A 16,059-nucleotide genomic window follows, 5' to 3' on the forward strand; every position below is an offset into this window, starting at 1 on the left:
ACCCTCTTATGTTACAGAGCATTTAATCCAAACAGAAGTTTCCATTTGAACAAATTTATGTTTTGATCTCCAAAACGGTGCAGGACACCGTTAAAAGGTGGTTCCTCCCCACCGTTTAAAGATGGTTCCTCCCTTAAAAAAGCTATGAAAACATTCTCATTGAACATCTTGAAATCTTCTGATCACTACATCAATTTTAAAAACCCCCCCAAAAAACCCCTCAAAAAAACCCCCCAAAACCCACAAACCCAAATGCAAAAAAAAACACCAGCCAAAAAACCCCAAACAATTCCTACCATTCACAGATGCCTTTTGGTCTCTTATGACTGTCTCTTTGAAAGCTGGACTCACAGCCTGCAGCTAACAAGGACCTTTCCTTCCAAATAAAAAGGGAAGAGCGAGAAAATAATTGCTTTTATCTCAGCAAGAGTGGACTGCAAACACCCAATGTGCACGCCTGACAGAGTCTTGTTTCCCACTGTGCCTAATTTGCTAAGGATGCCATCCCTTGACCACCACAGGACTGACTTAGCCACAGTGAGGTGTGCTCAGAGCTCTGCTGAGCTCTAACCTCTCCAACACAGACTGAGAGCCTTCACACCAAGATTTACAGAGGCTACAAGGAGAACACGGCCGGAAATAACTGTTTTTCCTTGACTGAAAAAATCAACACCTGCCCTCCAATCAGAGTTCTAAAAGTTTCCATAGCGAGGCAGGTGAGAAATTGAATTTTTAGAAGTGTTCCCAAACTGATTTTAGCAACTGAAGAACCAGCAATGGCAGGTGGAACTCTCACCTCTGTGGACTCTTTCCACAGCCCTTGGAAAAGTGGGTACAAAGCCAAGTGTAAAGCACACAGCTCCAGGTCTTACTCTTTGTACAAGGGGCAGCTTATAGAACTTCCCTAAAGCAAATCAACTCACCCAATACCACAGGGCAGAAAGTAGCAATCAATCATTCCCATTTCAGCTAATAAGGGTAAATTTTCTACTGTCTTGACTAATAGAAACTTCTGCCAACTGTTCTATGCAGAACCACAAGCCAATGCTAGAAAGAACAGAAGGCTAGGCTGACATTCCTTTAATTTCCTTTCATTTAAAACTCATTAATATAAATAAATTTGAAGTAGTTGGGGATCTAGCCAGCAATGAAACCCAAGCAATTTTATTCACAATAAATATGTGCTATCTTGGTGCTACACACTCAACAGGACAATGCTTAACACACTGTGATAAAGGTGATAAACACAAGCAGTGAATATCAAGGAAGAGGAAGGCATCTGCAATCCATTCATCTTTAAAGAGAAAAAAAAGGTAACACTGTTCCACACAGCAATTAAAATCTGAACAGTTGGAGGAATAAAGAAAAAAAAATCAAGGCAGGCCTGTGGCAAGGGAGAGAATAAAATCAAACAAACAAACAAACAAACAAATACTACCACAAACCCACAGGAAATATCTGATGCACTAGTCCTATTAATAGCATAAAAGTCACTGGCAGATATTGTCACCCAGCATTTGTTAATTAACTGAAGATACACTGATAGAGGGGGGCTTGAAAGCACAAAGAACGAATGGGCTGCACAAACTGGCTCTTTGCAGAGAACACAGAGTGCTTCCTGCAAGGATTCAGTATCTAAATCAGCCAGCAGCACCTCCCAGGTCAGAGAAAACCTCCAGTTAAAGTTCTGGAGTCCCCACCAAGACCCATTCACTTTTTATGTGTGCATGGCTATGATTTTCCATGCAATGAGTAAAAACAACCTATCTGAAAGGCTTTTATAGAGAAAGACTGCAAAGCTCAGTGCATGTGACTTTCTAGGAAAATGAACAACACTTCTCTGAAAACAGAATTTCAAGGTATCTACTTGGATTTATATTTTAGTTTAGTTTGTAACCCATCAGCATTATTCCCAAACAGTATTTATTCATGTAGCACATTCAAATAATTTTCTTTCTCATCACAGAAGGCTCTATGGACCTAACAAATAAACCAGTGTTGACGTACCTAAGCCTAGGGATTTACTGCACATTGCACATATCTCTTCTGGAGACTTGTTGACAAATACTCAAACAGGCTCTGTGTCTTTGGCAAGATCCATGTGGTGCATTCTTTACCCCCTGATCTGTGTCATCTGTCATACGACCAGGTAGCACAGTAATTCAGTAAAAGGAAAGAAAACTAAAAAATGTTTCCACTTCTCTTTGCCAGGACTTATACATCACTATGTTAGTAACCACTTTCTGTCATTTCCTTTGGAAAATATTGTCATTCAGAAAAATGCCAAGCAGCAGCAATAGGTCATCAGTTTAAATTGTAAATAATGATTGACTTTGTTCTAATTTTTTTTTCCCAAGCATCCTTTTGCAATATGACATTGCCTGTGATGTCTGCTTAAAGGATTTAATTTTGTTCAATAAAGAGACACGAATTGGAAGTCAAAAGCTTTTAGAAAGAAATTGGCATGCATGGGCTGTGGGAAGCTCTGCAAATACTGGGTATTTATAGACCCATTTTTTTTCTAGATGGAGAAGAGCAAATAAATTACAACAAACAATTTATTCAACATGATGTTGTTTGTTCATTTCCAGAATGTGAAAATAATCAGAAATTCATGAACAAATCTATCAATTATTTTAATAAATCCAATTACATGCATTCTACCATTCACTGTTCCAAGTACTCTGCTTTGCAAAGAGACAAGACTTACATAAATGGTACACTTGCTTTCTTTCATCACAAGCAATCAGTCCTGAGTCAGCTAAGTTCAAAATTTACCTTCTGTTTCAATGGAACTACTCCTAAAAATTAAATATGTGCTAAAATATTTTTTTTTTCCAAAACAAGGCAACTTCAGTAAGTACATGCTGACCCCCCCTTATGGATCACTGGTGTAGCAAGGTCTCTCATCTAATAACTTCAAGATGAAAAATGCACCATTTCCTTTTCCACTATTGAAGAAGCCTTTTCTCCCTGCTAAGGAAGGCCTTGTGGAACAAAGGACATCAAAGGCTGCAGATGTAGTCTGAGAAATCACCAAATACAACTAATATTTAGGGAAAACACACTGTTAGCATTTGCCCATCACTAACTGCAGCAGTGTGTGAACCCTTCACATGAGGGGCACAAATTTTATAAAACTCATGGAGTTTAGAGGAGTTGAGTCCTAAACTTTAAAAGTATTTTTGCAGCTATCCACCCAGCACACATCAGTGAAACAAGATGCAACTTGCAAAGTGATCAGAGTTTCTGGAAGTGTTATCAGAGTTTTAGGGGAGGAGAGGGGATCAGGTCTTAGGAGCCATAGAATCTTCCTTGGTGGCAAAATTTTAGCGTGTTTCCTTCAGCTTCTCATTTCACAGCAGGTATTAGAAAGACTTTGAGCTTCAGTATTTTTGCTTTCCCTGTAGAAGTATTCTGAGTGTGGACACATGCCATGCCCTCTTAGTCTCAGGGGACTACTTGGGTGTCTAAAATGAAATGTTTATTGACAGAATGGCCTGATGTTCTACAGAAACAGCATAAGGAGGGCCTCCAGGAGTTCCTCCTGCAAGCCCAACTCTGCTCCTGCTAAAATAAACATGGAAAAATTCAATCTTTCCACCAGACCGTTACCTAGGTCCTCTCATCTCAGGTGTTGCAGCTCTCCTCTGGCACTGGATCATTTTGACTACAGGCCAACTCTACAGCAGACTTCTGCCAGAAAAGATAGTTCCACACTTCTGCCTGAAAGCTTTTTCCTTCCATCTACTTAGTTTTTGAGCTGGAAAGGGATTAGTTTTCAGGCAGGTCAGTCCTGGATCCAGCTCACCAGATGGCTACACAAACAAGGGTGGCAGAGAAGGGCAGGGAGGGGGAGGGAGCAGGATGCAGCAGAGGTGATGAAGGCTCTCAATGCCAGCCTGCACGTTGGCTGGCTTGCTGAAGGACATTTAAGTGGTCTGATCATTTCATTCTTCAGCTCCTAGAGAAGAGCTTCAGATCTTCTTTAAGGTCAGTATAAATGAGATGACATCTCTCCACTAATTTGGGGCCACTGAATTGCAATTTAAACTGCTAAGCACTGTCCTCTCTGGTTAGGACAGCTCCCTCTTCTTTCACAGTCTGTCTTAAAAGACACATAATTGTTTTAGTATAGTGAGAACAGCAGTACAGTGACCTCAGCTGCCCAAATATACCCAGACTCCTTTAGAGGTGAGTCTACAAACATTTTCTGCCAATGCAATTCAGCTTTGCATGTAGTGACTACTCAAGAGCTAAGAAACAAGGAGGAGAAAATGAAAAATTTTGTCAAAAACTTATCTCAAAGAAGGCATCCAGATTCCTTTCATGAATATGTCAGCATTATAAATTCATAGTAAAGTGTTAGTCACTAGGGTGTCTGAATGATTAAAATCTTCTGGGCTTCGAAGGCATTTTCTCTGCAGGAATTTGTCAAATCCTGTTCAGTTCACCTTTGGGAGCACTTAGAAGACAAATAATGTTACATACAATCTGGTCACTGTTAGATGCATTTCTGCCATTTTAACATGTCTCTCTCTCTTCCATAGAACAAAATCAACACCATCCAGTAGGTAAACAAACAATCACTTGCACACTACTTGTCCATTCAATAGCCTTCCTCCCCTCAAGTCCTACTGGTAAGTGGGATAGGTGGTACAACTTGGGTTATACTTTGATAAAGTAACACATTTTTTCCATGACAAAAGTGACAGAGAGATTCCTGCTCCTTAAACAGTACCAGATATTGAAGAAATTAGGAGATCTCCAGGGCAGAAATGGCACCATAAGGGTAAAATGAGCCAACACATCGTCACCTACCTTACGTTTGTTTGTTGGGCAAACATACAAGTAGCTCAAAATAGTCTTCAGACCAACTTTATCATTCAGTTTCTCATATGTTGTCCCATAATCTGTTGACCTACAATTCAAGAGAGAATCTTGTAAGTACAAACACTTAATCACAAAACCACAAGTCACTTGGCAGCTTTTCAATATAAGTCATGCTTTAAATAGCAGAATGGTTCTCCAGAGCTTTTTCAATGATTCATGTAGTATATAATGATACTTAATTATATACACACAGCATCATGTGCATGTTTATCATTTGCATTTAAATTAGATTAGGAAAAAATCAACTAGCGTCTTCCCAAAGCATCTTAAACATGCCCAATAAGAAATGCTACATTCTGCATGCAGAAGATAATGATTGTCAGAAATGCCAAACAGCAGAGAGCAAGAGACTAAGGTTATCAGATCATCATATACTCCAAGCTTGGACTGATTTTGTTAAGATGGCATAATCCAAAGTAGCTTGTCTAACACTGACTAGCAGAAAGGATGGACATGTGCTTTATTCTTGCTTCAAAAGGCACCATTCAGCAGAGAAAATAAAATATTTCTGAAATGAGGGTTGTCCATAAAAACATTGACTGCATATCTTGGAGGAGAACAAAGACAGTGAACAAATAAGACTATCCAGTGTTCCTGTAGGAGTTACTTTTAATATGTGACTGGGACCAAGATCTATCATCAGCAGAGCTTTTATTCATTATACAGATCATGCTTGCCTGAATTCTGTCCCAGTATCCCAGGGATTTAGATAATCAGCCCAGCCCAGTAGAGCTGGCATCCATAAATTGCAGAAAGGGACATGTATCTGGGTAACAGACATTCAAAAGCATAACACAGTCCTGTATCTCATCTGTAACATGTACAAATGGGCCTATATACAACTTCACTTGCAAGCAGTAACACCAATTTTTCCTTCTGCTAAGCACTCCAAAACCAGACATTCTGAAGTAAAATCTTGGCACTCATTATTTGCAGGTTCTCTCCCATCTGGGCAACAGTGGCTAAATTCACCAAGGTATTTAAGACCTTTAATGCTTACTCTTTTTTTTTTTTTTTTTCTGGAATATGGAGGGTGGAATATTTCTGAATCAAGTACCGTACCTACATTCATATTATACTTTCTGGGATTTCAGATTTTGCAGTCTGTACATGAATAAAACAAGAAAGCAGCAGCTTAGGGTTTTATCCATGAAAGATGAGTTACACTAAAACGTGAATCTGCATTAAAGTTGAGTCTTTCTATTTAGGAACTTTATAGAAGCCTTTGCACCTATCTGCCTGCTCATATAACAACTGCCCTGTGATTTATGTCTATAGATTTCTCCTTCCCTCCAATAAGCAGACACCCTCCTGTGTGCATGTATGACCTTTGGTGTTTAGAACATTAACGTCACATTCTCAGCTGCTGACTGATCTTTCCCTTTATAAGGTCATCTCTCTCAGGAGCACATATAAACTAACTGAGCTATTTCCTCAGAGGATCGAGGAGTAGGATTCTGTGGTGGTTGTTCCTGTTACTGAGTATTTCAGAGATGCTCCAGAATCTGGGTGAGGGGATCCACAGCAGAGTGCTGAACACAGCCTGGCCAAGGACAGCAGCTTCCCTTGGTTACCTCACCCCACCTCACCACCCAGTGAGAATAATAATAACAAAAGTGATAATAATCAGTAATAAATTATCAGAAATTAGTATTTCTGCTGCTCTCTGCCTAAACCCCAAAAGCTACCCTTTGTGAGGTTTCAGCTGACAAAGACATGCAAAGAGAGTAAGGACTAAATCTGACCTGCTGAGATAGGAAAAATATATTAATAAAATAATGCTGCTTTTCCTTATACCAGTGACAATGAATTCAAAATGGGATCCTTCAAAAGGGGATAGGAGCAAAGAAAATCTGAGACATAAAACTTGCTTTGAAATTGTTCAAGAAAGGCAGCCAGTAGCCCTGCCACAACACAGCAAAATTATGTCAACAGCCTATTGCAAATAGTAATCTCAGAATTGCCAGCCACTTACTTCAAGTCTCTAGGCAATTGTTTTGCATTCACAACTTTATTTACAGGTAACACTCTATACAGATGGAACCGTGTGCTTCTGTCAACATCCATAAAAGAAACAGAAAGATTTAAAAGCTTAGAAAAACATATTTTTTTTCCAGATGAACGAATTCACAGGCAATCAAAGGAGCTACTATTAGATCTTACTCTCATTATTGTGTTCTAAACTGACAACAGCTAGACCTTCTACCTTCCCATTTACCAGTTTTTTCTTTTGTACCACTTTACAACTACCCTAAATTTTAACAGGGGCGAGGGGAGGAGGGGGAAAATGTTACATACACAAGAGCAGATCCATAAGTGTTTTAACACAAAGAAATGGTAACATAAACATTTGCAGAGCACTGGGAAAAAATAATTCTATCAAAGGAAACATACATGGGAAGTCTCTGCTGGGATCTAACCCAGGCGTATCACCAACCTGCACTTGCCTTATTTCTTATATACATATATTTAAATATATGTATATGTATACAAGCAGGCACTGATAAGCAGCCTAGATAACAAGCTTTTTTTGACTTATTAAATGGGTGTATAAAGCAGCATGAGACTCCTAACCCATAAAAACCCATCAGCCCCTGGATGGCCCAGGAAACCAGCCTAACCTGGAAGAGCTGCAAAAGACAGATGCACCTCAGCAGGGTGCAGGCATTAATGACAGGGTAGGATCAACAAATTCAATCCCAGTTATTTGAAGGGAAAAGGATATGCAGCAACCAACATCTCCACATTTTGTGTGGATGGCTGCTCCTCTGAAGTTCTGCAGAGAGAAATCAGTTTTAGTCTCTCTGTATAACATGAGCGAGCAAATGCCTGGAGAAATCATTGTAAGGCACTAAACCCAGGACCTGCAGAGCTGAAAACACAAAAATAAACTATGTCCTCTAAATAGCTACAACTAATGAAATAATTATATGTAAATGAGTGAACAGCAAGCCCTATTTTATTGTGTTATTTGAGTAGACATGTGTGTTGCAACAGTGTCTCAAATTGTTTGGGGGGACAAGGGGGATGTAAGTGGTACCTTGTGGATGTCAATGAAAGGCAGATGACAGTAGAAGAATAATATTCAGAAAATAAAAGTATTTAGATTCAATTCTGACCTTCCCACCTGTCCCACCATATTATTTTTAATTTATCATTAAATCCCAAATTTTACCAGTAGCTGTTTAAAATCCAACTCCCTATTTTTTCAGTAAAGCGGAAAACAATGCAAGAAGATAAACATTTCCCTGATTACTTGTTCATTTCACAGTGTAAAAATGTACCAGAATTGTGGGATTGAAGCTCTGTCCCTCCCAGTAATAAATTAAAACAAAACTAGAAATATGTAGAATAATTTCTGTTTTGCAAACTATTTGCAAGAAAGCTGACATTTAAATAACTTCATTATTATTCATTGACAGGGCTTTTCCCTCTCCTCCCGTCAGGGTAAATGACATTTCTATTACAGTATTATAATAAACTCCAGCACATTTTAAATAAAGTCACTGAATTCCATTAGTCCACCTACTGTCATGAATATATCTCAATCCATTCCTACCAATATTTCACAATTATAACAGGCATTCTGAATCAACCAGCAACATGAACCCTATGGAAATTTTCTTCTTTCTCAAGAAGCACAGACTGACATTCAGAGTACTGTCAGTTTGAATATATAGATTAAATAAATTCCCTAGCAAGTTGCTGTTTCCTCCTTTGTTACAAATTTAAGGTTGCCCATAGTTATTTTACATAAGATGCTGAAGACTTGAGCAGTTGATCATTTGGTCAGAAGGACTTTTTTTTTTTTTTTTCCGCATCAAGATCTTTCTGGAACACTCCATGAGAAAAAAAAGAAAACCATTCCTTGCAGACTTTAAGCTGTCTCATGTCTCCTGCTTACTGAGCACAGCTTTCTCCCCATGTTAAAAGATTAAGCTACTTGTTATAACACACATCATTAAGAAGCAATCACTTTAATTGGCACCATTTACTTTTTTTTTCCTTTTCCCACCAGTTAGGCCTGGTTTTCCCATATTAACTTGACTGCTTCCCCCAGCTCCACCATGAGAACACAGCATTTCATGTCCTTATCCCCCCCTCCTTCCTCCAGAGTTTAATTTGCTGCTCTAAGCGTGGTCCAAGTGGCAGCCAGCACCAGCAGCAGCTGTAACGTGGTCTGTGAGCAGCAGAGCAGGGCAGCCTGCCCTGACCAGGAGCAGTGAGAGAGAGGGGCTCTGCCCTTTTGCTCCTTCTGCACATGGATTTACCCCTGGCACAAGCCTGCCATTTTTAAGTTAAGCCATGACTATTGGATCTTGTGCTCCAACCTGACACATAACTGAGTTTGCCACCTGGTTTGCCTCCAAAGGGAACGGCCAGGTGAGCACAAGATTTGCCAGTTGCTATCGTATTAATCTCTGCAAGAGCAGATTTTTGGAAAGGAGCCTTTGGGATCACAGAAGGCAGAACTGTAGAGCCACAGGCTGCACTTATAAAAGGCTTTCAAATGAACAAGTTTTTTAATAAAGGAATAATTAAGACATTAAAAATTGTCTTTCATGTCTGAATGCAAAAAAATCCTGGAGCTGGTGATTCTGGAGCAAATTTGTATTCCTGTATGCAGTGTTTAGGCCTGTTTGTAATCTCTGCTGTAGAGCTGTTGACTTTTGCACTCTTTTTTTCTGGGGAGACTTTGAGGTTGAAGTGCTATTCCTTCATCCCTTAAATTGAAACTCTCTACTTTGGTTTCATAGCCAGGTAGTAAAGATTCCCATCGATTTTTGCCACACCTCCATGTTTCACAAAAGCTAGTAATGTCAAAGTCTTCTTCAACAGCTGGCCATTTATGTTCACATGTTCCTCCTGTTAAGCCCTTCACAAGGCATTGATAGATATCACTTCTGGCCTAATGCCTCTTTTGATTTAACTCCTTCATGTGCAACCCTGCTTTTTTTTCCAGAAAGTAATAATGCTTGATCTCAGTTTCTCAGGGTGAAACTTTTTTGTTTTTTTAAATGCAATTCTTTATTTTCATAGAAAGTTACTTGTGCTTTGCAAATTACCTTGCTTCACCCAGGCACTTCTCACCACTGCCTGTCATTTTAATTCATTGTATAAATAATTTCCCCAAGGCTTTTCACATAACCCATTCTAATGGGTTCTGTTTGCTTAGCTCATGGAGAGTGACACATTTTGAATAGAATTATACAATTCCACCTGGAAAAGCAATTCCAAGATGTAAACACACTAAGTCCTCTGTCCTTGGGCAAAATTTACATGTAGAAAAGAGCTTCATAAGGGTATTGTAAGACTTTGGTTCAAGAGGGCAATTGTCTGACAGCAGTGGTCAGCATTTCTTCAAATATCTGTAACAGCACTTCATATGTCACAATATTAAAACACTTCAAATTTATCCAGGGAGGTTGAAATTAAAATTTTTGACGTCTCCAGCATAAAGAAAAATAAGGTATTTCAAAGCCCAAGGGACCCACATGCCTCAGTCCCTAAGTGAACACATTTCTGATTACTTTTTTCTCATGAGGCCCTCAGCAGGCTGGCAAATAGTACTGTTCCCACTGTCTAGGTGGGGAAACAGAGGGAAAGACTAGATAACTAATCCTGCATTTGAAGGAAGTCTGTGACAGAGCCAAATTCAAGTCCCCTCGGGCTCCATCATCTTCCCATTCCATCCTGACAGTTTAAAATTTTCTGGGGTTTTGAGAGTGTAAATTAGGACTGGAAGAAGTCTTGCTATCAATGGCAAAATGAAGAAGTATGAAATTAAGAACACCCTAAATAGCCATTTTAGAACAGATTTTAATCTCCATTTTGAAAATATTTTCTTCCAGTCTGAGCTGTGATGTAGGTTTTACTCAAAATTAAGTCATAAATTTATATGAGTTTAAGGAAATGTGTAAATTTCCACTCATGGGAAGAATTTCTCATCATAAAATAAAGTTTCCCACCTGCAGAAGCCACCAAAAAGAGGTGGAGAGGGAGTAAAAATATTACAAAGAAACAATAGGAAACTATTAAATTGACATTTCTCTGCATAATCAGTTAAAGTAATTCAATTTTCTTCTTTTCATTTTCAATCAACTTTTATTTGGAGTAATGTAAATGAACAGAAACCTACACACTCAAATTTCTTGTAATTTTTGGCTTAATATAGTTCAGCTGATTATTGCTATAAATAATTTAAAGATGTGACAAGCAGGAGAAGCAGCTCATATTTTATCTTCCAATCCCCATTCTAACTATTGCTTTGGATAATATAAACCAGTTGAGAAGGAAAGAACATAGGGGATTGAGAGAGCCATGAGTTGTCATTTGTAGGTGACACAGATGAGCTGCTTGTCTCCTGTTTAAGTAATGGTTCAAGAAAAATAAATTTGCCAAATTTGCCTTCCATGCTGTTCCAGTGGAGAGTCAGTAACTCAGGTTACCAACTCATGGAAACAGAGAATACTTCTTCCTCTGTCAGGGCCAACAAGAATTTGGGTCAATTGCTTCAGAAGTCATGGGATGATGATGGTGGGAATATTCCAACAGGAGACAAGACAGGTTCTATGGGATGAAAGGAAATTGTGCCATCAGGGTGAGATTTTCTGTGTCAGATTAAAGGTGAAGGAAATGGTCAGTTATGAGGAACATGCAAGAGTTCCCACCTGGACAAGACAGAAGAGCAAACCCACTCACACCATAATGCACAGCATTAGACAGCAGCAAGATTTATGACTTTTAAATGCAAGGACAGGGAGAAGAGGAATTCTCCTAATAATCAGGGTAGAACACAAATGAGAACCTTTATCCTGGTTTTGGCTGGGACAGAGCTCATTTCTCCTTAGCAGCTGGTCCAGTGTTCTGTTTTGGATTCAGCATGAAAATAATGCTGGTAACAGAAAAACATTTTGGCTGTGGCTGAGTGGGGCCTATGCTAAGCCAAGGACTAGTTAGTGTCAGTAAGAAAGTGAACAAAAAGCTGAGAGGAAGCACAGCCAGGACAGCTGACCCAAACTGGCCAAAGGGATATTTGAACCATCGTGCCAGGTTTATATAAACTGGGGGAGTTACTTGGAAGAAAGGCTGATCTCAGTTTGGTGTCTGATGGCAGGTGGTGATCAATGGTATTGTGCATCACTTGTTTTTCTTGAGAGTTACCTCTCTCTCCCCCTCTCCCCTCCCTCCCTCCCTTTAGTTGATATATTTTACTTTGTTTCAATAACTTTTCTTGTCTCAAGGGATGAGTTTGGGAGTTTTATTTCTGATTCTCCTCCATATGCTACTGGGGTGGGGGTGAGTGAGAGCAGCTGGGGTTAAACCACACCACCTGGCTGGCAGGACTGAAAGTTGACATAAAGTCTCTGCAATTGCCCAAGCATGAGTCTCTAAGTCTTGTAAGTGCTTTTTTTATCACCTGAAAGCTTGGACAATGGTGCTGAATAGGCTTAAGTACTCTTGTCCTGAGATCAGAATTATCCACCTGAATTGATCTGCACTGCTCTTGCTGTGATGCAAACCTTGTCTGTCTGAACTGCTAAAGAGTGGCTGATATCTATTCTGCTAAGGCATAGCATTCTTTGCAGAGATCAATCACAGCTGTACGAGCCATAGTGAACAACCCTTAGAACAAACTAATCCATGTTGTTCACTCAGCTTCTTCTTGGAGACACCTGGTAAATTCACTGGAAAATAAAACCTACAGAGGAAATAGTCTGTGGCACACAAAATCAATAGTACAGAATCAAAAATATAATGAGGTAAAGCTAAAACACCAATGTAGGTAGGTCTGTTTTAACTCTGGTGATGTATGTATTCCATTGCATAATTCCTCTTCAGATCCCCCTATCTTACCAAATTAGCCATGGAACAGCATAGCTCAGAACAAACTTCCATGTGAAATAATACAGAGACATTCTATGCTTGTAAGATATCATTAAACGACTTTTTAAGCAGCAGTTTCTGATGCCACTGCCTTTTACAGCAGAAGTAACATTCCATTCTATTGTGGAGAAGGGCTTTTTATCTTCAGGCTTCAGAGACATTGCTGCATAAAGGCTGGATACCCAAAGAAAAGAGCAACATCAAATATTTTAGCCTGAAAAAGATCAAATTTGGATTAGATGGGAATGATGCACTTTTCCCCTCCTCCCTTTTACAGCTTCTCTAATTTTAGATGTCTGTCTCATCTTGTTAGATCAGTAAACCCCCTTTAACTGCACAGTGTAATGGCTTCTCATGTCAGCAGGCTAAGAACTGAAAATTCTGGCAGCTGATAAAATCCATATTCAGATTCCCCACTCCTCTGCCTGCTGATCAGAGATCAGATCCTGATTATAATCTCATGGAAATCCAAACTAATTACTGTGTAGGTGCACCATCACAAACATGGAACTGGATAGCTTCCATGATCAATTTGCCCTTGCTTGGAAGCAATTGCTTCCAGGAAATCAGAAGGATCTTTGCTGTCACAATGCAAGACATGAAGATTTTTATTTCAAGTGTACAATTACAGAGTTTTTGTTTGAAAAATAAGGCACTGAGATTTGACTGGACTCTGTTCTGGAAGTGTTTCCAAGGCACTGTTTCAGAGGAGCGGACTGTAAATTCACTGTTTGCTATGGGCAACCCCATTTTGGGGGTCAGCTGCATTCTGGAACCCCTCTCTGCTGTTCTAAGTGACCACTTGCACGATTAGCTCTGGAAAAAGGGATAGGATGTCAAGAGCAGAGGACTTTGTTAAAATCACTGTGGAGTTACAACCCATCTTGCTTGGTTTCCAGACTCCCAGCAAGGCTGGTGTTTGCCACCGAGTAAGGGGAAGCAACTGGGTGTTTCCTCTCCCTTCCCTGAGCAGCAGAGAGGGTGACTTTCCAGAACTTTCCCCCTCAAACTCTTTTTCAGCTTCTCACCTCCCTGTGGCCTCCAAGACTCATCTCCAGTCCCTCACTGAGTGAAGCAGCAGAAGTCAAGAGCAGGGCAGGGAGGCTGGCAATCACAACCCCTTTAGCTGTTCTAACCCAGGGCTGGGTGAAAGCCAGCAGTGAGAAACAAAGGAGCAGCCATCCAAGCAAGACCTCCACTTGACCCTCTCAGTGAAAGGCTCAAGAGGCTGGCTCAAGTGGTGCCCTGGCTGAGCATCAGAGCCATCTCTCCTGCTCTTCCTTATGAGTCATTTTGTGCCACAGCAGCTGGACCAGTAACTCCAGTAACTAACTTTTAGCAGCTGAATAATATATACCAAATACATACCAAAAAAATAATACCAAATACAGACCAAAAGCTTATAGGTTATTGATGCTCACTCATCTGATGGTGTGTATGATTTTCTCTGTCCCTAAGTCCATAGTAGTGTTTTTCAACACTTTTCCATTTGCCATTTCAACATTATTTTCAGTGAGAGACCCCGAAGAAAGGAATGAGAGTTTACTGACAACAGGCTCTTTGCTTGTTACCTTAAGGGAATTTTTGGGGATCAGTGGAATATAAGTGGAAGAGCACCAGTCTGGAAGATCTTGTCCACCTGATTCATTTGTCAAAACAAACAAGCTGGGTGGGATGCAAATTGCTGCCCTTCCTTCCTTCATCTGGGTGTGAGCACTGTGCAATACTGCAACTCAGAGTGCAGCCATTCCCACAGACCCAGCCTCTCTCAAGGCTTATGGTCATCAACAAAACAAATCTCAGCCTAGCTGTGCTGGATATTAAAGTCATTCTTCCATATGTTTAAATCAAAAGCTGCCTTTAAATTAGGATTGAGAATGAGTTATGATTCTTCTTGCCGTATGTTTACAGGGGCACACTGACATCAGCACACCCTTAATGCCAAATTCTTGCCCATAAAGTGGTTCCTTGAGTGTTGAATCTTCCCATTTCACCCCAGTCCGGTGTAAATCACACAAATAGCAGGGACTGGAGCCCAGCAATCATCGTGCTATTAACTTTCTAATTGATGGTAATGGCCAGAATAAATTTCAGGCACCCCAAGGGGTGGTAAATGGATTTTGTAGCTTGAGGGCAGAGCAACAGGAAGCTTCTCCATTAATCAGGGAGATGAGACAACCACACATGTCCTACACTACCCACCCCATCATAACACTGAGGTCATTGCAGCTTCGCCAAAAAAACCCTCACAGCAGGCTGAGCTCAGTTAGGAAGTTTGATACACTTGATCAGCAGAGCTGCCTTAGCATCCACAGCCACATTATACATCCAGAAAGCCACTTCATCCCACCTCCAATTAAGAGTTAGCAGCAGTTTTACTGTGCCATAAATGCATTGCAGTTCTTCTGCTGGGTATGCACTAAAAGCCAGAGAAAAGATTTTCTGGCCAGCACCATCCAAGCATTTGCAACACAATATGCAATCTTCATTCTATCCTGCCAGTGCAAATCAACAGCTAGAAAGCTTAAAAGATCCAGACAGCCCAAGACATTATTGTCAAAATCACTGTCCAAGACCCTTAGTTGTTATAATGGAGTAACTCCCAAGGACCAGTAGCATTTTAAAACCAGCTAAAAATGTGCTTCATGCATTAATTCATACTAAAGTTAGTGGGAAGATGCAATCCCTTAACCAATACATTTTTTTTTGCCTTGCTTTAATATATCGTTATTCCCAAAAACTGGATGGAGTAAAAATACAGGAGGGAAAGAGATTAAATTAAAAAAAAATAGTAATTCAGAATGTTTCATTTCACTTGTGCCAGCGTTATCATTATCCATTCAATTGAATATTTTATAACACAGTCTGGCTGTCACCCTCCAGGAAAAAAAGCTCCAGTGAAACAAGGAGAAAAATCAAAATGAAACACACTTTCAGTTTCAGATTATTCCTGCATTTTCTGTCAAGATTTCATTTTTAAAATCTCACAGAAGATTTATCTGAATAATGCTGCATTTCCCAGAAGAAAACTGTTCTCCTGGAAGGGTTTTCAATTCATTCTCTGTGTCCAAGCAGTGAACACCCCGAGCTGCTAGCTCGACTCATAGCACACCACAGTACCTAAGAAAGAATTTGTTGTTGCTGGATGTAAAAGCTGTGCTACTGGACTTCTCTACTCAAGAATCACTAATTAATGCTTTCAAGCAGACAGACACAATGAGTGTTACTGTTTTTCTTTTTAAAGCAATTTGAGTGATGCAGCTCTACCATTTGTGCCAG

The 16,059-nt window shown here is 39.9% G+C and overlaps 2 protein-coding genes across 4 annotated transcripts in view; one reads left to right on the forward strand and one right to left on the reverse strand.

Annotated features, from left to right (window-relative positions):
• SMC3 (structural maintenance of chromosomes 3) overlaps positions 1-16,059 on the forward strand; it is a 1,169,611-nt gene that overhangs the window by 386,096 nt on the left and 767,456 nt on the right. The gene's annotated exons all lie outside the window — the stretch shown is intronic.
• Positions 1-16,059, reverse strand: part of LOC103814130 (VPS10 domain-containing receptor SorCS1) — a 258,007-nt gene that overhangs the window by 138,535 nt on the left and 103,413 nt on the right. Inside the window, exon 3 of the mRNA XM_030241082.2 lies at positions 4,822-4,921. Within this exon, the coding sequence (XP_030096942.2) occupies positions 4,822-4,921 (100 nt within the window). The remainder of the gene's footprint in view (positions 1-4,821; positions 4,922-16,059) is intronic.

Source organism: Serinus canaria, chromosome 6 (genome assembly GCF_022539315.1).
Source record: "Serinus canaria isolate serCan28SL12 chromosome 6, serCan2020, whole genome shotgun sequence".
NCBI classification, from domain to species: domain Eukaryota; kingdom Metazoa; phylum Chordata; class Aves; order Passeriformes; family Fringillidae; genus Serinus; species Serinus canaria.